Source organism: Oxyura jamaicensis, chromosome 12, assembly GCF_011077185.1.
Source record: "Oxyura jamaicensis isolate SHBP4307 breed ruddy duck chromosome 12, BPBGC_Ojam_1.0, whole genome shotgun sequence".
Classification (NCBI taxonomy): domain Eukaryota; kingdom Metazoa; phylum Chordata; class Aves; order Anseriformes; family Anatidae; genus Oxyura; species Oxyura jamaicensis.
In genome coordinates, this window is record NC_048904.1 from 2,096,697 (window position 1) to 2,120,916 (window position 24,220).

Below are 24,220 nucleotides of genomic sequence, written 5' to 3' on the forward strand. Positions count from 1 at the left end.
AGAGTAACATTATGAGAATGTCTTTACCAAAACTCAGAATAAATCAGTGCTTGTTTCTGAACACAGATTAACAGTGACCAGGATAACAAGCATCAAGTGCTATAATTCTCTATTCCTGTTTAAAAGCGAAGCCTTATTGTCTGATGGACCATTGTGGCATGTCTTAAAAGTCAACAATTCTAGCCTCTTTCCAGCCAAAGCTGGAGTAAATTTCTAATTTAATGTCCAGAAAACAGTATTTCTGTATTTCCCTCTCTGTTACACAGCTTCCAGTTTTAGTACCAACTAGTCTGTACAACAAACTGACAGTCTCAGTTTGGCTGATTTTAGGTTACTGAAGACTTTGGGGTAAAAATCTACAATGCCCTTTAGGTTATTTAGTACCTAACTCATAATTTCTAAAATTACTTCGTCTAAATCCTGCTCAAAGTTAAGAGCATTTAGGTATGTACCTCTGTCCTTTTCCCTTTGAGTAATGGAGTTTATGTTCCTGAAAGACATTGTTTTTGAAAAATATCACCCTCAATGTATCTGTGCCATGTCAGATGACTCAGTTAATAAAGCATATCTTGTTCCTGAGGGTAGTATAAAAGTCAGTGTTGTTTGGAAATGTTTAATCAAATGGTGACAAGCTTTAACTCCTCATTGACTTTATAACGTGATACAAAATAAATTACAAATGTGACCCTCTGGGTCACTGAGTTCATCCCTAATTCTGCAGATGAATATACATGTCTGACAAGTCTACAGCTTTCAGGAGTCTAAAAATATAAATGCAAAACCTCAGTAAACAGAACCTAATATATGCACAGAGGTTTCTGCAACACTACAGTGTTCTGTCTTAAGTTTACCTTCAGTATTCTGGTTGTGGCTAGCAAACAGAGACACTCTCTAAGAGACCAACAGTCTGCTGCCTGCCACACATTGACTTGTAGTTAACGAGGTCAGTAAAATCCTCCTCATCCTTATCATCATCTCCTGTGAGCGTGGATAGTTGCAGACTATGTAACTTTTCTGGTCAGGACATTATGAGTCCACTTATGATCTAGTATACTACCCTTGTGTACCACCTTGTATACCCTTTATACCAGACACTGAAGAAATGAGAGGAGCAAAGCAAGTGGATCCAGCACTCTTGTAGGTCAATGACAAGTAAGGGCAACAGGATTATTGTTTTTCCCAGCCCAGCATTTAAAAGATGAATAGCTCTGTTGGCTTCCTTGGGGAATCCAAGAACAACACTTTTTTCTTGTGAAAATCAGGCTCTGGAAAGAGAAGGTGACACACTGTGATGGTTGCTCATCTGTGATATGAACCTACTTCTGCTTTTAAAGCATCCAGATAACTTTGATGCATATTACCTTAAGAAGATCTGAATCGATGAAAAAACTGTCAGACTGGTAATATAAAGAATACCACTGAGATTAGAAAGTTCAGGATTTGAAATGCCTCACCGTTAAGGAATACAGCCCCCAGTATATATTTATGTTCAAGTCCTTTATGAAGGAGGAATTTAGTACTGAGTATTCTGTGATAGAAATGGCATGCCAGAGCATAGAAGCTGCCACAAGACTTGTGTCCTGAGTGGAGGACTGCTTTACTCTTATATTCAGTTCCATATTTTTTCTCTCTATTGCTCTTTTTTTTTTTTTTTTTTTCCCTCTGGATTCCTAGCTGCTCTGGTAACTGGTGTTGGTGGATATGGAACAAATTTGTTTATGCCTAAGGTATCATTAGGAAAGAAAGAAAAAAAAAACACACACACAAAAAAACACCCTACCTCAGTGGGGTTTCATCTGAAAAATATTTTCCCTTGAAAGCTACCTTTGACAAATCTTTTTTTTTTCTTGCTTTTCTGTAGATTTAAAGTGAAAGCAGCAGGATTGTTTTCATTGCTGCCATAAATTTTACATTCTTATTGCAATTGCTGGTTTTATCTCATTGTGAATGAGAAATAAAGCAGTACTTCTTTCTCTGTAGTTGAAAGGAATCAGTTTCAGGTTCATGAGGAGGAGAGGAATGTAACATGTCTTTTGAGTATTTATGCAATCTCCAAATGAACCGTAGTCTCTTAAAAAAAAAAAAATCTGATCAAAATTCTGAGAGTTATAAATAAGGACTCTACACAAAGGAACTTTGTATATTCAGTAGTGTCATATGATGGCAAAAGCACATGAGGGTCACCCTAAGGATTACATCAGCCGGAAGAGAACACAACATGAATCTCTTATATGAAAAGCATGTCAGATAAAAACATTTATTTGCAATGCCTTAGCTTCTTCGTGTCCAACGTCTTATTACATGTATGAGAGCTTATTTTTACCCTCAACATATATCTTTCCTGGACATGCAATGGTAATCCTTATTTAACACCAAAGCCTACCATCAGGAAGAATTAATTTGTGTTGAAAGCATTCCTGTTGTAAAAGAATTTTAATTCATCATGACAGTCAGTTTTTTTCTTCTTGAAGGGAGGAAAAAATGAGTATTTGCAAGAACTTTACTAACTACTTGTTTTGCATTTATTGACCCTTTTGCACGAGATATTAAGGGTTTGAAAACAATAGAAAGTATCCCATGATAAAGGCAATATTCCATGGTTATTGCCCAATGCTTTAAAGCTAAGAGGAAGGAGTATATTGTACGGGGTACAAAGTGAAATTTGCATTTGCAAATAAGATTTAATAAAACTAAGACCTTATGGTGCTCAGCAAGATCCAGTTCAATACAGAAGATTGCTAATCAGTTTCTGTTCTATTTAATAGAGGTTTTGACTTCTTTGAGATTAAGCCTGAGAACAGCAGAAATGGCAGAGATATTGACAAGAGGGACTTGTTCCTATTATGACTTCCTTCAGTAGAGACAGCTACGGTGCCTCTGATAGTCATGCTAGGAGGAAAGGGCTTAGCATAGCTGGTTATGGATCTACAGCTTGCAACTCAGCAAAAGGTTGAGTGCTGTGCTTTTACTCAAACCGTGCCCCAAAGCACAATCCCAGGTTTTATTCCCCACACTTTTAGATGACTGGATTCCTCTCAATTCAGGGGGAAAAATAAAGCAACTACACAATATTCAGAGGAAGTGTCCCATCCTGTTACAAAACCAATTCTGTAGCAGTTTTGCTTTTTGTTTTTTCAGCCTATCTTCTCAGTAGCTTTTATTCCTTCAACTCCTTAGCAGAGTTGCAAAAAAGAGTACTTCTTTTATTTGTTGCTTATCTACTGAAATTGCTCTCTGACTCCAAATTACTTACCTTGGTTGAAGAAATAGCTTATTCTTAGATTTAAAGAAACTTACACTGGCCCTTTGTTACAATCCTGGTCGGCCAAAAGTAATGGCCACAACATAATGTTTACTTAAATTGTAAACTCCCTCCAGAATTACTCATTGAATTCAACAGGTTCTGGTCAGAGATGCAAATTAAATACTGCCCGTGCCCAGACCATAAAAGCTAAGAGTACATACAGTGAAAAATGCTATAATTGTCTGAAAGAAACAATGAAACCAAAATGTTGGATAGGATGGCGCAAGAAGCAGACAGAAATAAAACAATCATTTTATTAAAGAATGATGGTCATTTGCTGTAATGGTGCTATACCTAAATATATGCCTAAAATAAACACTTATTTGTCTTAGCTTTATGCATTATAGTAAGGACTTCATTTTGTTTAGAGCAAAGAACGTGGATAATTTCGAACAATTTTTAAGCCTTTTTTTGCTGCTGAGCATCAGTCCTATCTGATAACCATGTAACAATAACTGGTAAGCTGTGATCTGCTCTGATGAAAGTACTTCAGAGAGGATCTGTCTCATTGTCCTAAAGGACAGGACTAATTTCATGTACAGGAAGGAGTTTAATCTCTGAAAGGGTTGATTGTATGTTAAATTCATATATTAATGCTTTGAGACTGGTCTTGAATGTTACAGATGTGATTTCAAAAGAAACATCAAGAAATCCAGGCTGGCTCCTTACTGATATATCTCCTTCAGGCCTCCATAGTCTGGTTTAACTGGACCTTATTCATGGATTTACTCTAGAACAGCTAGTCTTTTTATTTGGCAAGAATTAGTCCAAATAAATCCATTTTATGAATTTCATTACAATAATGTTCTTCTGCTCCACCACAATATTAAAGTTACTCAAAACCATATTTCCGCGATGGGGCCTACATCATGGCTAGTTAGTTGTTTCAGGGAAAAGATAAGGAGCAAAGATTGATTATTGGGTAATAAAAAATAGACTAAAGCCTAATATAGTTAATTTCTGAATTTACTGTTTTGCATTTTTTCCTAAGGGTAAATGCCTTTGGGAAGACAGTTTTCTCATTTTTGTTCCTTTGCAGATAGATTGTTTGATATGCATTTTTAAGCTTGAATTGGTTGTTTTACTCGGTATTATTCAGTCCTTGCAATGAGTGGTCGAAGATCTTACCTCTCAGAAAGCTGTCCTTTAAACATGCACCTCATCTGAAGACAGGGTTTTAGCGTGGCTGTAGCACACCCTCTGCAGAAAGTCCCCTCTGACCACATGAGTGGTGCTTCATCAGCACAGCATTAGTGCCCTGTTGCCTGTGAAGGACAGCATCACCCTTTGGTTCCTGGCACATTCTTCTCCCTGACAAAGGCACAGAGCAGTGAGTCAGTCCTGGTCTGCCTTTTGAAGAAGCTCTGAAACGTCTTATGGTTTGGTGTGGCTTTCTGGGAGGTGAGCAGCATTTGGTTGTCTGAGGGGACTGCACAACAAGGCTCATATTCCCTTTGCTTTCCACCCAGGATGTAAGGGAAAGGGCAGCAGTTTGGGGAGCCATCCATGGCCCTAGGACAGATGCTTTCAGCTTGGCCCTGCCACATGCCCAATAGCCGCCCTCAGCAGCTGCACAAAGAGCTTTTGGCACTGATGGTGGCAACAGCTGGCGTGGGAGCTGGGAGCCTTGTGAAGCTGAGGAGCGGCTGAGGGAATTGGGGTTATTTAGTCTGGAGGAGGCTCAGAGAGACCTTATTGCTCTCTACAGCTACCTGAAAGGAAGGTGCGGGGAGCTGGGGGTCGGCCTCTTCTCACAGATACCCAGTGATAGGAGTAGAGGAAATGGCCCCAAGTTGCGCCAGGGGAGGTTCAGTTTGGAAATGAGGAGACATTTATTCTCAGAAAGAGCAGTCAGGCATTGGGATGGGTTGCCCAGGGAGGTGGTGGCGTCCCCATTCCTGAGGGTGTTCAAGGAGAGGTTGGGCGTGGCACTTAGCGACATGGTTTAGTGGGTGGTAGGGGGATGGTTGGACCAGATGATCTTGGAGGTCTTTTCCAACCTTAACGATTCCGTGATCCTATGATTCGTTCCAAACAACAGGGCGACAGGGCTTTGCCCTCGGCCGCTTCAAGATGGATAAAACCATCAAGCGGGGCAGCCCGCGGTCCCGGGCGGCAGCCGAGCCTCCGGGAGGCGGCCACCGCGCTCCTCGGATGAGACCAGAGCCCGGCAGCGCCGTCCCCCGGCCCCGGGGCGCTGCCTTCCCCTCAGCCGCTGCCGGCCGGGCCGCGAGGGACGGGGCGGGGGACGGGGAGGCGTGAGGGGGGGGGGGGGTTCACCGCCCCGCCGCGGCCTGCAGGCACGAAGCGCTAGGCCGGCCGGGCGATCCCCTCCCCGCCTGGGCCGGGCCGTACCGCGCTGTGCCGAGGCGGGCGGCGGGAGCCCCTCCCGCCTCCGCCGCCTTCGGGGGCGCCTCGTCCCGCTGGCGGCGCCTCATGGCGCGATGCAGCTGCAGTGGGAGGGAGAGGAAACCCACCCCCCTCGCCCGGCGGCCGCCTTTGTAACCGCGCAGCCCGGCCCGACTCGCAGCGGCTCGGGGAGCGCCGGAGCGCGGCGGCGGCGGGAGCAGATGGAGCCGGAGGGTAAGGCTGCGACCCCGGGCCGAGCCGGGCCGGGTCCCCCGCGGGGGTGCTCCGTGCGGGCTCCGCTCCGCGCCCGCCCGCTGTGTCCTCGGCGGGGCTCGGGCTGCCCAGGCCGGCGGGGCGGCGTGGAACTTCTTTCTTTCTCCTTCTCCTCTTTTTTTTCCCTCCTTCTCCAGCAGCACGCCAGTTCCCAGCTCAAACCCCTTCTCAGTGGGGTGAGACCTTGGCGGGAGGCCCCCAGGCTCCAGCCCGGGCCGGGAGCGCCGCCGCTGGGCTCCGGCCCCTTTTTTTGGGGTGCCCCAGGGGTGGGCGGCTGGCGGCAGCCCCCCAGAACCTCGTCCCTCGGCGGCTGACAATGCCCGGGGACTGCACGTTTGTGTAAATACAGTCCCGAGCTGTGCAAATATATTTTTAGTTCTCCTAAAACCACATAAAACCAGTTCTGTTAAACGCTTATTTTGGTGAGGCTATTATTAACGGCACAGATCAAATTTGTTTCCTGCCAATCCATATTTAGGCACTCGTGAAATGCCAAGTTTTTTCTCCCCTCTCTCCCTTTTAAATACCTTTTGGAGCTGTTAGTAGTTATAATGTAAACAATTTCTAGTTGCAAATTGGAAACCTCTGAGCCATAATGGTCTGTTGCATTTAGCTGGCTGTCTCTTGTAAGCTCTACATTCTCGAGCAAAAAAGAAAAAAGCCTAAAAAACTTATGAGGTTCATGTTTAGAAAATTGGCTGCATACATACATTGTAGCTGTTTTTTAAACCTCAGTACCTAAGTCACATTTTCCATTCCAAGCATTAGGAGTGGTTAAGCTATGTTAAAGGGATACGTTCTACCTTGGTTCCTGCGCGAGCTTTAGGGAATTTTAGCACAAAGGAAAATGGCTCTACAATTTAACAGAATTGTAGGCTAACTGCTTCTTGCAGTGCCTGAAACGCAGCAGCACCAAGGAGTGAAAGGGACTATTGGCAATTGTTAATGGACAGAAGTGGGTTAGTTGTCCCCGCGGAGAAGCATACAGAATGTAAATCGAATACATCTGGTGATGAATACACTGATAAAAGTATTTTTTTACATTCTTTAAGGTGTATATTTGTACTAGTAAGCCAGCTTTCACACCATTAGAAATTAGAATGCTTTACTTATACAGACGGTATTCAAGCTAGCAGAACTGTGTTTATGAAGGCAAAATAAGCAATCTGGGTTTCTTCGTATATCTCCTTAGCTTAATAAAGCTAGAGAAAAATGATAAAAATAAAATCGAATTTAAAGGAGTTCCTTCTTTTGAAGAAATAAATCCTTGTGTTTTAAAAATGCAGCTTCTCTTCTGCCCTACTTCTTGGGCAGGTAAAGGCTGGATCAACTCAAGAAAGAGTATGGTGAGTTGCAGACCTGCTGAGATTTGCCATCTGCCCTGGCTTCAGGGCTATTCAGACAATCTGACTCCTGGCATCTCCTGGGCTACTTGGGTACTTCAGTACATTAAGTTTGGAGATGGTTCTCCTGCGTGGACTTGAGCCTGCAGGAGGTGACCAGGGATACCTGTGTTAGCAGCCTCTCTCTGTGAGTTACAGAAGGAGCCTAGGCTCCCAAGTTAGCCGCTGGTAGGTAGGTGCTCTAAATACCCCACCGTATGCATGAATATGTAGCTTTGTTAGCTGTGGTTGTCTTCAGTGACAGAGTTATTTCTGTCTGCCAAGTTACAGCACCTAGAGCGTGATGATCTAACTCACGTCTGTAGATGCTAACCTTGCTCCTGGGACTTTGATCGAATGTGTCCTGCTCACATCATTCCTGAAGGGGGCTGGAAGTGGGGTACCCTTCAGTGCAGCTGCTGGCATTTAAATGTATGTCTAGAACACTCGCTGAAAGTGAATCTCGGACCCTGTCTTCTCAGAGGAACTCTGTCTCCTTATAGATATGTAAGATAGGAGATCCTTAAGGTATCTTCCACAGAGATGAGAAGGAAGATAGGGGACGGTAGTAGGCTACCCTTTCCTAAAGGAAACCCAGCATGGTCTAGCAGTGCCACAGGAACTACTGACCTGGAAAACTCTTGTGGATGCCCCCTGTACCACATCACTTGAGGCAATAATGTGCAAAGAGTTTGGGACTTGAAAGCTTATTTGGTCTTGAAGTGGCTCAGAGATGGAGGAAAGGATGTTCATACCAGTGAAAATGATGAAATCAACAGAGAGCAATGAAAATCCTTCTGGCTTCTTGTGTGGGATGAGCTTCTGTAGCATGGTCAAAAAGGAGGAAGAGCGTCTGAGGCCACTGCTACGTGGGAGCTGGTTGCTGAGACACTGGGGCTCCGGGAGGAAAGGCATGGGAAGTCAGAATCCAAGGTGATGATTTTTCCCTTGTACGTTCTTTGCATTGTGATATTTTCAAGATGGGCTCTGTGACTTTTTTCCCCCCTAAGCAACCCTAGATTTTTATGCTGCAAGCTCAATGATTAAGTTGTTAGGTGTTTGTTTTGGAGGAAGCCTTGCTCTCGAGCAAGCTGCATGGGATGGTGTGGTTTGTGGACTGATGCCCTCAGAAAGCCTATCTAAAATTTGTGCGTTTTCCACTTGTTTTCAGCCACTAACGTCCTTAAGGAAGTCTTTAGGAGCAACTTTGTCCTGCATGAACAATTGAGTGGGTTTGATGGGCACTGGGTGAACGTTCTCGTTCCTGACTGAGGTTGATCTGCTTCTACCACCCTTACTCAGTGATGATCAATGTATTGCTTTCAAATTGTTTGTACCTACTTTTGTTTTAGGTGTCTTGTTAAGGTTATCAGACTCCAGTCACATTGATGCAAGTGGGCCTCCTTTGGTTAGTGTGCCCGAGTAGTCCGTGTGAGATCTGAGAGGACAGCGCGTATTGATGTAACCGTGATGTGATTAATGCTTTGTTTCCTCTCTGACTGTAAACTGGTTCCTACTAAAGCAGCTTAAACTTTTAAAATGCGTTTGAATAAGATTTCTTTTGCTTCTCCAAGCTATTTGGTAAACAATATTTTTCTTTTATTAAATACTGAAACTCAATTTAAAACTATTTAAAAGAGGTGGCAGGTAAATAAAAAAATAAGTAACAAATACTTCAGGTTCCCAGGGCTGAATACAGATACTGTACTGGGGCTTCGAGCTGTTGGCTACGTGAATGTTAACTTGTCGGAGTGGAATAAATAGTGTTGCAGATTAAAAGTAGTAATAACTACTGTGGTATTTGTTTTTGTTGGCGTTATCAAATTTTAATGTGAAAATGAATGTTTCACTTGAGAGACCCTGGTTTACAATCATCGCATCATGATGAAGAGTGATACCATTCACAAATACCTCTCCTCTTCCAAATCCTCCAAGCTAGCTGAAAGCTCCCTTGACATAAAAAATCAACGTTATGTATTTTTCAGATGTGGGAACAAAGAGAATTTGAGATGTTCCTTAGTTCACTTGATCTCAGGCTAAGTGAGGGAGGAGGGAGGCTGTGAGGGAGGCGTTTGAGCTCCTCAGCTGGTTCCTTCTGTGGGGGGCAGCTGTCGAGCCATGCTGCCTGCTCGCCACTAGCTCTCAGAAGAAAACTCAGGTTTTTGTGCCCCCCTGCCCGTCCCGGCGGTAAGCACTGCGCCTGGCTGCCCCCAGCCTCTAGGCACGGCACCCCGGGCCCCCACCATGAAAACCCACCATGAAACTGGGGATGGATGTCTGCAGATCAGCGTTGCGTTCTCTGGAGCATACAGTAACGGGGAGGCAGTCACGGCAAGAAACTCCGGCTGGTTTGGAGGTTATGAGTAGTGAAATTTGAGAAGGCCTTTGTTGGTGTAACAGTCGTGGAGGTACACGGGGAAGTGCTTGCAGGGGAACTCTTTCCCCCTCCCTCCTGTTCCCCAGCCATCTCCTAAAAGAGGTTTAGTATCACCATATTTGCGTTGTGCTCGTTGCAGTGTCTTAAAACTTTACAGGTCTTTGCGTTTTCTTTCTCAGTAAGTGGTTCTGCACTTTATCTGTACGTAGTATCATTAGAGTGTCTGGTACTGAGGTTCTGCGTGTTTGCTGTATCGCGATGCCGGGGACGCTGTACCAGCCAGCACAGAGGAGAAATGGTGATGAATGTCCTCTCCTGCAGCGCAAGAGAGACAGGCTGATGCTCATCTCCATTCCTGCACTGGCACGGACGTTGCTTTTTCTGGCAACAGTCACTGTGCGCTTCTATGAGAAATACCCAGGGTGTGCTGCTGTGACCCAGCTTCTCAGTAATGGCATTATTTACAGCACGTTGCTTCTGTGGTCCCTGACCACTACCTCTCCAAGCACTTTTCTTCCTGCTTTTTCTTCTGGTGTCACTGACTTCTGTTGCTATTTTGGTCTTTGTGCAAAATGCAAGAGTTTATTGGTGTTACCCACTTCCTTGTTCTCGGGGCTGTGCTTGGTTATTTTGCCAGGCTGAAGACTTGGGTATGGGACAGCGAACTGGTGATGGAGCGAGTGGACTGGGACAACTGGGCAGGAAGGCTGGGAGAGGAGGAGTTTTACAAAGGATAACCTCAGTTGTCTTGTCCAGGGTTCCCTTTGTGGCCCTTAGGGTGCTCCAAGAGGTGGTTTCATGAACTCAGCACCTCCAGAAGCTCCATTAACAGAGCCCAGGTACCTGCCTTGGGGCCAGACTGCCTCCATACCCCTTCAGGATCTCTTTCATGAGTATCTCTGGATGTTCAGAGCAGATTGCTTTTCCCTCGTGTTTTGCTTGCCATGACACGAGCTACGAGCTGGAAAGTTGCTGTTTGTCGTCACATGGCATCCCCGGGAGGCTGGTCAGCCCTTCCTGGGTCCCACTCCGCAGCTGTGCTGGGCAGTAATAGCCTAGGGAAGGAGCCTTTTTGCCTTGAAGAAATCTGTCAAGCACTGACACAGCTTTTGTGTCTTTTAAAGATGCTGGTGACTTTCCTGAGTGCTCAGAGTTGTTAAAAGCAAGAATAGCCATTTCTAAGTTTTCACATTGCACGGGCTTGCACAGTACACTTAAACGCTAGAAGTATTGATTGCTGCTCTGAAGCGAGCTCTTGACGTTGAGTAAGAAGCTGTCATCAGGCAGTGAATGGAATAATGTACGATTCATGGTCTTGAAATCTGTTATTAGTAGTAGGAAAAGGCATTTCCTTGGATGACAGAATCCTGAAGGCGTTAACAGAGAGGGATGGAGCAGACCACAGGAAATGGCTGTGAGAGGCAAGGAACTGTTAAACATTTCAGGCCCTCGTGGATTTCAATGTGGACAAAAATAGTTATATGATTGAAATTATGTGTTAAAGTGCTGCAGCTTTGCTTTTTGAAATGTAATTCTTCCAGTTGTTGAATTTCTTTGTAGATTGATTTAATCCATTTTAGAAAGTCTTTGGCTTAATGAAGATTCAGGTAGAGAGTATTTTTATGCTGGACTGAATGAATGAATCTTGCATTATATTTGCTGGTTTTCTCTCTTGAAGCGCTTTGAGTATTCTGTGGCTGAAATACACAGTCACAGCTTTCAGTGTAGCTGCCTCTGCTGCTACTTTATGGTACTTATTGATCTGGTTAATTAATGTGTAATGCTAAAACCTGGAGACTTTGGACTCTGGTTAGGTGTCAGCCTATTACTGGGAACCCAACCTACATCCTTTGGACAGAGCGTTTGGGTTCAGTTCGTACATGTAGCGTGCACATCTTTACACATCACACTGGCAATCTGTTTTGGAGGCTACCAGCATTCATATTAAAAAATCTGATTTCCAGAAGTCCAAAGAGCCTGGTAGAGCCAGTATATTTTTGGAAGGCAGGGAGACATCTAAATAGCCCTTGGATGTCAGAGGTTTCTCCTGTTTATTTTAGACTTCTGAGAAGCAGGCAGGTGTCTAGCTATAATGAAGGAATTTAACACTGGGCCCTAGTTTTTCTAAACTCTTGGCCCCTCCTTATTCTTTCTTTTTGAGCTTGCAGGCTCTGAGCAGAAATTCTCTCTTGGTAACGTAACCCTGAGCTAATATTTACATTCATGAGATTCTTGCTACTTCAGCAATCTTATGGACCTTGAGGTTGGAACAGGGTGAAAGTTACTGTACCAAACACCGGGGCTGGGGAAGGCGAGGGGAAGGGAGGCCTGGAGGCGCTGCCAGATGTGGATTTACCGTGCTTGGGAAGAATCACCTGTTCAATGTGCTTCAGCTGCTGCTCCACAAACACTACTGTGCTCCCAGATAAGTTCTGCAGAGATACGGTGTTACCTGCCACTGTCCCTGTGTGTATCTGAAGGTTGCTCACCATGTGAATTTCACCCACATCTTCACAATGCTGAAGAAAAACATCTGTGTTAAACTGAAGTGAATGGAGGGGAAGGAAAGACTGAAGTGGAAAGGAAGGAAAAGGTGGTAAGTAAAGTGCAAAAAACATGGAAAGACACTGAAATTTTGAAGAAAGTGTGTTTGAAATTAACCTATGGATGCTTCATAGGTAAAAGAAAAATGGTCCAGGGGACAGAGTAATAAGAACTGGATGAATAAGCCAAATGAGGAATTATTGATGGATTTTGTCCATTGTTACATCCTCCTAAAATGATGATGAAAGTGCTGCCAGGCCTCTGCCTCCCATGTTTTTGTTTTCTGGCTGCTGTTGGTGTCCCGCGGTGCGCCCTACGCCGAGGAGCACGGGGATGACGCTTCTTGGACAGTGAGATGGCGGCCGGGCAGGATCTGTGCAGCCAGCACACCAAGTTCAGCTCTTTCAGGTTTTAGGCACAGGGTGCTGAGTGCTGATTTGCTACAGACTTACTCAAAATATAAATTCCTTCAAAATGCTTTTGACCATGCTTGGCGCTGGCCAGCTCTTACCTGTTGTCCTCCACCGGGCATAAAAGCACGAAGGCAGCACAAACCACGCATTGTGTTCTGTGGTGCATTTGACAGAAGTGGGATTGTGCCTCTGCAGTCAGGTTTGTGCTGGTGGTTGACACGGCTCTGCCCAGATCTCCTGGAGCTGTGGCTGAATCCACAATAACTCACGATGATTAAAGGTCTAGCCCCTGGGCTGCAGCGGCATATAGCTACATGTTGGAACGGTTACTCTTTGCATTGAAGTAGCATATATGGTTTTGCTATTTAAATTTTTCCCCTTTTTTCCTGTTTGTTGAATATCTGCAAAGCCCTGGGTTGGGGGTGGATGAATTTGCCCAGAGGAAAATCTCAGCTTTCCAATTTCCTGTTGGAGCCAGGTGTGCCACCTCCATGCGCTCGCTCCAGCTGCAGGAGTTGTTCGCTTGGGCTGAAGTTTCCCATGGAGAAACAAACAGTGCTGCCTGCTGAGCCCTTCTGTATCTGTTTTACTAATTGCTATTGAAATTCTTACAGCCAGCTTCTGACTTGTAAAAATACAGAGCCAAATATGGAAGGTGGGGGGGAACAACAGCTCCCCATTATTAGGCAGGGCAGAATTTAGTTTCTTAAATGTATTTTCAGCTTGGCCAAATATGTGTCTTGCCTTGCCATTCCTAGTGTATTAATGAAGCTGCAAGTGTACACAGGTGACCAGCCTGGGGAGAGTAAGGTTTCCTCAGAATAAAAAAGTAAAAACTAAAGCCTGCCTCATCCATACTTTCTGGAATTGCTGGAATTGGACAGTTGGTCTTAGTTATGGCTGCTTGATTTTGATGGTTGTGCAGTCAGAAAAGCTGCTTCACTTAGGGTGTGGAACAGATGCTATTCCCATTCACTTGAAAGACAAGACACCAAGACACTTTTTTTTTTCATTTGTTTCGCAGACCATGCAAATCCAATCTTGTTAGGACAAAGAAACCTTGCAAGTGGATATTGAGGATGAAGGAACTGATGTGTTGCTGGTTGTTGGTTTAGTTCGGGGAAGAACCTGTTAACCTGTGGCTAACAGCTGGGGCTATAGCAGGCACCAAGAGATGGTTTTGTTTTTTTCTTCCCCCGTCTAGTCCGCACTCCTAATTATTTAAAGATTGGACTATGTCTTAAAGCAGGAGGGCTCATCAACTCCCCAAACTCTTGGCCTCCACTGAAATAGGAAACCTTTTATAGTTGCTAACAGATTTAGGATTGCTAGCATGTATTTAATAAACAAATAAACAACAACAAAAAGAGGAAAAAAGTACCTCTGGTAATACCAATGGAAATGCATTTCTAGCTGTTGAGTACTGCAGCCTGCCTCCTTCACCCTTGGGGAATGGGTTCCACCGTTGGTGTTTTCAGGAGATAGAAACAGAAAAACAACTTGCTGCTTCAATTTCTGGTTTAGCTCTGATTTGTTAGTTATTCTGATTCTACCTGCAAAGCAAACGTAGACAGATTGGTGCAGGCATTGTATTCTGACAGTAAATGCAAGGAGGCAGGGAGTGTGCATCCATGCTGGTGTGTGCCCAGGCAAACTCTTGCCTTTTGAATCCAAACTGACTCTCCCAGCACAGTAAGAAATGCGTAGGTAAGTCACCTCCTTCCCGGGATGAAATTCAAACCCCATTGTTTCTCTCTGAGCTTTCCTGGTCGCCTCTTTGTCCCACTCCAGGATGACCGAGGAACCCCAGTATGCCACTGATGCGAAGTGTCAGCCTCCCACTTGCTTTTTCCATTTCCCGCTGTTGTTGCTCTCGCACCTTTCCTGTTATCTCATGCTTCTGTGATGCCTTAGGTCTTCAGGATATTCCTCCTGAAATCTCTTTCCAAGATGTGTTTATGTCACACCTTCTTGGCTGACAGTATGTGTTAAAAATTAATCAAAACTGAGCTGTTACAGCCATGAGCTAAACTAGCGTTGAGCTTCGGAGCCTTCCGGCGGCCAGATAGCACACGTGCACATCTGTGCTTGCAGCCTTCCGAGACTTTGGGCTGAGATCCAACTAAGGTGGATCATGTGCGCGCGGTCTTGTTAGCTTCTTCATCGTGCTGCTGTTTCCCGTTTTTTTTTTTTTTTTTTTTTTTCTTTCTTTCTTCCCAGAATTTAAGTTCCTCTGTCTTGCAATGGAAAAAACAACCTTATGTATTAAATCAGACTTGTGAGCGTGTAGGCTCTGGGCGTAGCATGCAGAGTTCTGGGTGTGGTGATATGATAAGCAACGAAGCTGATCATCCTTGTCATTCCATAGAACTGCACATTGTACGTGGGGTCCCTCGGGGCCTTGCTGAGGAGGCGCTCACACTGAAAACTGATTTTGACTTCACCAAGTAGTGGGGGAAAAACGATGAAGCCTCATCTAATACACATGTAATTAGTAAACAGATGTTTCATATTGATCTAACTTCTGAAATGCATTAAAGATTTCTAAATGTCATGTGTCTTACTTTTAAAACTACTGCAAAGTCATCATTTGTACTGAAAGCCTTAAAATACTTTTTGTGGAATGTAACTGAAGTTGTTTTTTTTTTTTTTTTAATGATGATTAGGATTTTCAGAAACAGCACAATTATACAAGGGTAGCAGTTCAAATATAACTTGATTCTGTAACTTCCATTCTGGTTTAAGACTTGAAAATGTAATGGTGGGAAAAGTTTTTTTTATTTTCTTTTTATCTTTTTATTTTTTATATTTTATTTTAAAGCTGGTGATCCTGACTGCAGTGGCGTCCCCTTTCTGAAAAGGCATATGGCAGACCTTAAAATCAAAATAATTTTTCAGTCTTTTCAGAGAAGATTGTCATTTACTTCACTTGGAAGTGCAGTATGCTGAGTGCTCTTTTTCTCTGTTTTTCAGCAACGTTGGTGTTAAAAGACTGTGCCTGAAGGAATTTTACATTTTTGCCCTTGATGCTTTGCTGCCAGATATTGAGGGGAGGTCACATGTGAAGGGATTAACAGAGGATGGAGCAAGATAAAGCCTTGTCTGAGCAGGCAGTACTTTTCATGGGTATTGATTCTTCTGGGATGTCTTTTCATGGCAGTGGATAAGCAGTACAGGTCTAGAGCTGATCAGACGTATTGCATGCCTTTAAAGAAAGAGAATGTCTGACAGACACTTACAGAAAAGGGAACCTTGACTGGAAATATTGGTGGTACTGTTCAATAGTGTTAGGTTTATATGCAGAGTTGTACTTAAAATGCTGCTGCTTTATATGTTTTTGGCTGGTGCTACATTGGGTAACAGACTCACGGGATTGTGGATAGCGAGTGAACGTAATTTCTGCTGCTTATTATGCCTGGAATAAAAAAATGTAATAAGATTTTTCTTCATTAAAATTGTATGTAGCAAGTAGGTTTGGTTTTCTGTGTTAAGAATATGCAGAAACTGGCTGTAGATTATAATGTTAGATTATGTTTTCTTGTTTTGGCTCTGTTTTTTTTTTTTTTTAGTTTGAGTTTTCAGTGATGAAAAAGTGCTGCCATGTCTTTAGCCAACGCTTAAATTGACTCTGAAATCCTCCCCATCCCCTGCACCCAGCTGGGCTCTTCCAAATGCTACATAGGTCTTGATTCTTCATTTGAACTTGCTGGTGTTGATGCTGGGATTAAACTGCAGTGTCTGATTCTTTTTTTCTCCTTTTAAAACCTGGTAAATGTAGTTGAGAGCTCCATGCTGGATCTCACAATTGCAGGATTTGAGCTAGATTGTTTAAACAAAAAACCAACAAAAACTGGAAGTCTGCAATTTTTCTGTGTTGTTGTTTTTACATTTATTTAATGGCAGTCATGATAAAGTGTGATTTATGTAGGGTCTGTAGCAGAGACTTTGCTGTGGATTTCTCCGAGCAGAATTTTAGAGGGCTTAGAAGTGTTTGTAGGAGTTAGATAGTGGTGGTATTTGGTGCTGTGCCCTGGCTGAAATATGCAGCACATGAAGTAAAGATACTGAGGATCTGGTCTCCTACTTAGGGCTGGACTAAATGGGACAGCAGTGCTACTCGCCTTTCAGGTGCACCCGTTAAATCTGTTCTCCATGTAGCCCAAATGTAAGGACTAAAATCAAGGTAAATACTTCTCCAGGTTTTGTTGACTATTGAAATAAATCTCATGTATTTCTATGAATGTACTTACTTGCAGCGCGATCCCTTCTTGAGAACCGTCATGAGTATGATTTCCTTCCCACTGAGGATGTTTCTTTCAGTACTGACAACTGTGCTCTAAATATTTGGTGCAACCCAGCAGATTCATGCTCCATCAGGCAAACCTGTTTCCAAATCCATTCGAGGCACGGTAACTTATCCAGAATGTTAATGCAAACACTTTTAGTTTCTTCCTTCCTTCAACTTCTGTCACGCTGCTGATGTAAAAATAACTATTTGTGTTTAAATTTGAACAACTCTTTCATTTTGCTCGTCTCCAAATTTAGGAGCTCCTCCTAAGCTCTCTTCTGCAAAGTGAGCTAGTAGATGGTCAGCACCTGGCTGTTCGGGGCCGCATGTGTGGACTCGGCTGACGTATGGCCAGGGTAGCTGAGGGTCTGCTGCCTGTGAAGGCAACAGTGTCTTTGTTAGGAGTACTGGGTTTGGGGGTATATTAGCTTTGTTATGAGTACTGGGTTTGAAGGGTTGTTTAGTAGTGTCTTGTCAGGAAAAAAAGATTCTTCAGAGTTCATGGGGTTCATGGGGATTCAGTATATTCCCTTGTGATTACGTCCAGTTTTGCAAGAGTACTGGTATTTATGTTGCTGAAGTCTGGATCCTAAGTGTGCACAGAGATCTGTAACAGCTGCATAAAGAACCAAGCTCAGAGATCCTTGCAAGTCATGTTGCAAGTTTTCTCTCTGTGTCCAAATGTTGCTTAATCCTTAAATTATTTTTAAATTGTTTGAGGATATAGATAGTAAACTATGCCATATTTAACGTCTAGGGTGCCCACCAGTTCTTTAACATATCAATGCTATTAGATAAAAGACATGCTATTGTAAGCTGTTTTTCTGCTATCTTTTCCACTCTCTAATTACAAGCTTGATATGGATTTTATCATCTAGGTGGCATGATGGACTTTGGTCAATAACAGCAGGAAATGACAGGGACAAGCTCTCACTCTGTGCTACACCCTCTGTTCCACTGTGAAAATAAATGTAGGGACGAACCCTTTTCTCTTTCTTTTTTTTTTTTTTTTTTCTTTTTTTTTTTTCCCTCCCCGTCTTTGTCAGATAGGTGAGAGTTCATTGCAATGTAAATCAGTTCAAGAGGCTCCACTTAGAGTTCTCCCTGTGAAGGACATGAATAGATCTAGAAAAAGTAGTTTTCTTTGAACTTGGGAGATTTTGTTTTATATGAAACTGTAGGAGATGGGGAAAACTGCAGCAGTCAAAGGTATCTGTCATTCTGGTGAATGTACAATGGTATATAATCAGTGGCTTAGGGGGATATGTATATGCTTTAAGGGTAGTGGGAACAGTAACTTGCTGGATCCTGAAGAATAGGAAGATTTGGATTCTGTGAAGGAAAGGAGCTTTACAATGACTGTATTAAATGGGAAATGCTCCGAAGTGCTGACTCCCTGCACCATTTCTCAGGGTCTCTCTGGGAGTCCAAGTGGTAGCAGAGATTGTCTTGGCATTGTGTGACTGCTGCTAATCAGTGCTAGCAGAAGAAAAGCATTTTCTGCTGTGTTTCTGCTGCAGATCAGCAGTGCTTCACTGGTGTTGCAGGAAGCTCCTAATTGTTAATGTTGTTAGGAATGCTTTTTTTCTTATTCCCTCCCTTCCCTCTTACATTGTGAGCCTGAGTTACTACTGTGCTGGCAGATAGCATACTTGGCACCAACAGTAAAGGCAACACTAGAAAGATCTGTATTTAAGGAATCTGTAAGATGTATGTCAGAAGAAGGTTTCTTTAGCTGGGAGCTGGTGCTTGCTGGAGTTCCGTCTGTTTGTACTGAACAAACTGACGCTTGAGTCCTCAGAAGACCACAGATCTTTTCTGCTGGAAAAAGGGGGTGTTGTAGGAAACTGGATATACCCATGCTAATTCTCGTAAATCTCTCAGCTTCTTTCCATGCCCCTAAACATAGGGTTTGCAATCCTTAATGGGGTATGAAGACACCACATTGAAGTGGCTTTACTTGGCAGTGGATTAAGACATTCTGGGGCCTTGAGCCGTAACACAACTTGGTTCTGGCACCATCACTGCGCTGCTGTTCCTGGCAGAGGGCTCCTCTTATCATATAAGTGGAGTTAGGAGCTTTTTATCCTGCTAGGACTAATAGCAACACCCTATCTTCACCTCAGAGCAGCAGGGGCACATATGCATGGGGCAGCACACTAAGTATTACCTGCCTTTTTTTTTTTTTTTTTTTTTAAAAAAAAAAAAAAAAAGTATTTTATCCTTTGTAGTTACCTAAGCATTTAGGGGTTCCACCCAAAACAGTTGGGTTTGGGTTGATGAGGTTACTGAGGAGTAAGACGCTGCTCATGTGACTATTGTTTCAGCTTTTTCTGCCATTAGGCAACCTACATTTTGCATTTAATCACTTTACAGTTTTTAATCAGGAGACCTAGAAGCTTGCCCTCTCTTAAGTACTGACTTACACTGTATAATTTAATTTAAACAAGTGAAGCTTTAGATGTTAGTATACAGGACTTGCACTTTAATCTAACTGTGGATCAGCCACCTTTGAATTGAGCCTTGAGGTAATGCTTTTTGGTCTTTGTCAGCTCAGTTGGACTTCTGACAGCTATTGAGAAAACTGGAGAAGAGGATTGGCTTTGTTTCCTCTGATCTGTTGAAGCTTTTTGTCTCTTACCTCATCTGGGGCAGTTGAGGACTTTATTTGGAGTCAGGGAGGGGGGTGGCAGGAAGGATTTGAACTGACTGGAAAACACTGCTGCACTTGGGGGGCTCTGTTTTAAGGCTGCCCAGCAGCTGAGGTTGGATCTAGGTCAGCTTGTTACAGGTAAGACAGCTCTTTGCATGAAGAACAGGGTCTGTTGATGTTCTGGATAACCTTTAAGGTTTTAACATGATGTAGAAGTTTGCTTTCCTCCCCATAGCCTGGGTCATGTTCATAAATGTTGTTGTGGTTGGGTTCCCTGTGTGGCAGTGCTGGGGGAAGACTGGAGGAGGCATTGAGTATAAATCAAAGAGTCTGTGGGGTATTTTTGTTCCAGGTGTTAGGAGTGGGGAGCAGTTCCAGCTGGTCATGTCCTTGTCATCAGTGTCACTATATGCATTCTTAGTTTTGAATATTTTTAATGTAATGCAGCCAGACAGATGTGGGTCTGTGGAACGACACAGGTGCTGAGGACACTGCAACTACCCTGTGAGTGTCTGAAGGGCTTTCACGTTTGGTCAGCGTGAGGTGGGCCTGGTGGACCCAGTGCCTGTCAGCCGCTGTTGTATGCCTGGAGCTCTCCTCAAACACCTCTTCAGGTTTCGTCTCCTCAGGAGGAGCTCGGCTTGCGTGCCCCGAGCCTGATGGAGATACAAACCAAGATGCATAGGGTGAGCCCGTCTGGGAGACACACCTTGCAGGAGCTCTGGGCCCTTCATTTTGTGGGGACAAAATGAAGTAGTGGGCCTTCTGCGCCGTTGAAGGCATAGGGGTGTGAGGTGGACTGCAGTCGGCAGAGTGGTGTGGGCTGGCTTTAGTCTCTCGTGCAAGATGCTCTTGTCAGTGCTCATCACATTGACCTCTTGTTGATATGTGAACTTGATTGAGTCGAGCTCTGGCAGCCCTTGACCAGCGAGCCCCTGTTGAGGCTGTTTGGCCGGCCCTGATACCACAGTGGTCTCTAACAGCTCACGGCAGCTTTAGTGCTGTCAGTAGCCCCAGGAGCTCCCCCAGCAAATGATGTTGTTTGAAAGGCCCCATGAAAATGCTGCTGATTTTTTAACTTTGTGACTTGATTAACGCTTTTCCTTTTCCTAAAAACTGGAATGTTTCATAAAGGTGTCTGCCCAGGCTTTGCTCATCATGTTTGTGGCTTATACAACAATAATGTTTTCAAAATCCATGTCTTTATTGCATTTGTATTGGGGCAGGAGGGAGGAGGTTGCTGTTAGAGTTGAAGTGTTAACTGTGTGACCGAAGTTAATCTTTTGGTGGTGATCCTGGCAAAGGCTATTGTGTGTTGTTTGTTTGTTTTCCCTTTAGCTTCATTAGCAGTTTGTTGTAGTCTCTCTTCCCTTTTTCACTCTCTTACCCATACTTCCCTTTGCTGCTAAGAAAGGAGATGTGTATATGTATATTTTAATCCTCACGTCAAAGGGAGTTAACGCTGCTTTAGAGAGAAGATGACAAAATGTGTTGAAAAGCCACAAAAAGAAATAGGAAGTTTTGCTTTGAGTTAAGAATTTGCTCTTTTATTAGAGCATTGCAGCCTGCTTGTTGGTCTTGATTACGGCATCTGAATTCTTTACCTGCTCCCCCATGAGGGGAAACAGTTTTGGGATATCACTGATGGCCATTCACCTTTAAAGCTCCAGCCTCATGTACTTACTTACACATCTCAGATTGCATTAAAAAAAATAAAAGGGAAAAGTAATTTGACTATTTTTTTTTCTCTTTGCTAGCACCTTACAGGCTCAGGAGAAAGAACACTTCCCCATTTATTTATACATCTGATGTTTTTGTTTTAAATAATGCGCGAGGTTACTTTAACCTTATTCCTGATGGGTGTATGCTTTTTAGTAGGTTTCTAAGTTGTAGGTAACTGGAGTTTCCTGAATTTCATCTGGGTAAGTCAGTGAAGTACCTAGACATGTTGTGAGAGTCTTATGGCTGTTCTGGTTGTAAACACCTGCGCATGGTAGAGGTTTGTGCTTCTATTATTTCCATCCCTGAGGTTGTAGGTAAACGTTATCTCCTTTTCATTAGTTTATATTTATTCCCTCTAAAATATACTCTAAATTAAGGTTACTTTTAGTGCAGTTCTGTGTCAATCCACCAGATGACACTTGGTGCTTAAAGATGAAAAGAAGATGGATGGTCTTGTATTAAGAATGCTCTGGTCCTGAATTGTTTTAAGAAAAAGAATCAGGGCATTTTATTTCCAGAATATTTTCTTGGAGCTTGTAAAACCTTCAGTATGAGTATCAAAAATGCTGATATGCTATAGTTGTGCTTTTCCTGGTGGCTGTAAGAGAAGGAGATTGAGGGGAGATTTTTTTTTTTTAAACGAAGGCTTTGAATAAAACTAAGTGCAGAAGATAAAAAAATCATAATCGCCTTCTGATGAACTGATATGAAAAACAGTGCTCATGTTGAATGTGTGGTTGATAGGAGCAAAGACAGACATTGTAGGTTGTGATCTTGTGCTGTTCAGCACATCAGGAGAGGAGTGCTTTTGTGATCCTGGTCTGTGTGTAGGTTTTACCACAATACTGATGGTAATTACAAGTATATAAAAGGTTCAGCACTGTCAGTGTGACACCTTCCTGAGAGCATACCTGTCCGTGCTCTGACGGGAAACCAGGGACGGGTTGTTCTGTTTTATGCCTGTGTGGAGGTGAGCTCATTGCTCAGCAGTCGTGTGATAAACTTGAGGATCAAAGTCCACATACATCTCCTGCATGCTCATTTTGTGTGTATAGAAGACAGTAGGCTAATGAGCCAGAAAACTTGGCTGTAGCAATATTTGGTTTCTAAGTAAATAAAACAAGGTGGTGTAAAGAGTTTTTGGTGGTGGTGATGGTTTTTGTAAATGCATGATTTTATATGAAGCAATCCCCCTTCTGCCAAAGAACTTGTTTTGTTGTAGATTTTTGCTCTCTTCATGTATTTTTGTTTACCCTCTGGTGAACACTACCCAAATGTTGTGCCTAATTAGTAGGATCAATTACACCATGGTTTTCAAAGTAGCATGCCTCACTGGTGTTTAAATCCAAGTTTTGAAGATCAATGTTTTATTGATATTATCTTTCAAATAATAACATTTAGGTAGCTAGCACATGAACTATGTTTCTTTTCCTAATGGAAAACATTAATCTATGGTTGTGCCTTACCTGTTTTCCAAGGTAACTTCTTTGTGTTTCTTTTTTTTATTTGCTAACCACCTGTTTGTGATTTCACAGCAAGGTGTCTGCTCTGAGGCCCTCTGTCTCAGGAAGCACTTGGCTTCACATGACCATGAGCTGGTGTGGTGGTTCAAGGGACTTTTTCGTCCAAGACACTTGACATTCTTGTTCCTCTTCTTTTACTGCCGTTTGTGCTGATTGAAGGAGCCCCAGTGGCCCCTTGTGTGCATAAACATGTAACAGGGACATTTTCTTTGATACACGGGGGTGTGTTTAAGTACACGCCTCTTGTTGATGCCAGTTTTTGGTAATTGTACTGGATCATTGATGAGAAATTAGCGGTTTCCTGATTTTTTTTTTTTTTTTTTTCTAGTTAGAAAATACCAATTGATGATAGCTGATGCAATTCCTTTGAAACCCTTAGGAGATGAACACTGGGAATCCAAGGTGCAGCTGAGCAGGGCTGTGCTGGGAGCCCCTGCACAGAGGCGCCCAGCAGAGTGGGCACAGGAGCAGCGCCTGGCACGGCTTCGCTTGCAGGGGCATCAAGATTGCAGACAGCAGGGAGTGCTTGTGGTCCTGAGCAACTGGTGCTTTGTTGTGCTCCTTGAAATTGCCATTTCTAACACGTGGTTGTAAAGTCTGAAGAACATAGGGTTTTCAGGGGAAATGTTGAAGTCTGAAATTCAATGTTTTTTTTTCTTAGTTTATATTAAAAACAAAAAATATCTGATAAACCTTGCCTACCTCGTCAATTTTAATTTCATGTAACTTATACTCCCTCTCTGTACAACTAGGAGAGGGCAAAAAAGCTGCAGTACATGAGGAGCAAAGGGGAATGATACTTTTTGTTGAAGATCTGGGAATCATCTGCTTAGCAGATGTTTAAAGTAAGTCTTGCATAAATTCTGCTTATAGATGTGTGTGAGCGTAGCTCATGGATTTATGTACATTCTTGATGTAATGATTGAGTTCCTCTGAAAAAATCCACGACCAGTTAGTGACATTGCAGTATATATGTTGGCAAGTCCACCTGTGTCTGTCTCAGCATTAATCTTGGGAAAGTCGATGGGTCGTTTTCATTAGGGGACTCCTGCTCAGGAATTCAGTTCAATCTGCACAGCTGGAAAGATCGTGTTGCTTGTCTGTTCACTACTGCTAATTTTAAGGAGCTGCAGATTGATGCTACGTGGCCCACCCTGTAGGTTTCCACTACTGTTTTTTTTTTTTTTTTTTTTTTTTTCCGTAAGTTGTAGGGAATGCAGAAAAAAACTTGGTAAAATGCCCTTGGATATTGACCTAGTTCTGTGATAGGTTTCTTCCTCATTTATTGTAGGAAAAGAAGAAGAAAAAAAAGGGAGGGAGAGAAGACTGGACAAAAATAGAAGGCTGTAGTGAACGCTAGCCAAGCAATCTGGCTAAATGCTCATGCTGAAA

At 43.2% G+C, this 24,220-nt stretch overlaps 1 protein-coding gene across 3 annotated transcripts in view; it reads left to right on the forward strand.

Moving 5' to 3' along the window:
- The first annotated feature begins 5,497 nt into the window (after positions 1 to 5,497).
- Positions 5,498 to 24,220, forward strand: part of FGD3 (FYVE, RhoGEF and PH domain containing 3) — a 112,673-nt gene continuing 93,950 nt past the window's right edge. Inside the window, exon 1 of one of the 3 annotated variants that reach the window (XM_035337605.1) lies at positions 5,498 to 5,887. In XM_035337605.1, the coding sequence (XP_035193496.1) occupies positions 5,749 to 5,887 (139 nt within the window). In that variant the 5' untranslated portion in view covers positions 5,498 to 5,748. Of the gene's footprint in view, positions 5,888 to 8,198; positions 8,242 to 11,987; positions 12,111 to 24,220 lie in introns of those variants that run through there. The other 2 variants (XM_035337613.1, XM_035337606.1) reach the window with 2 other exon arrangements.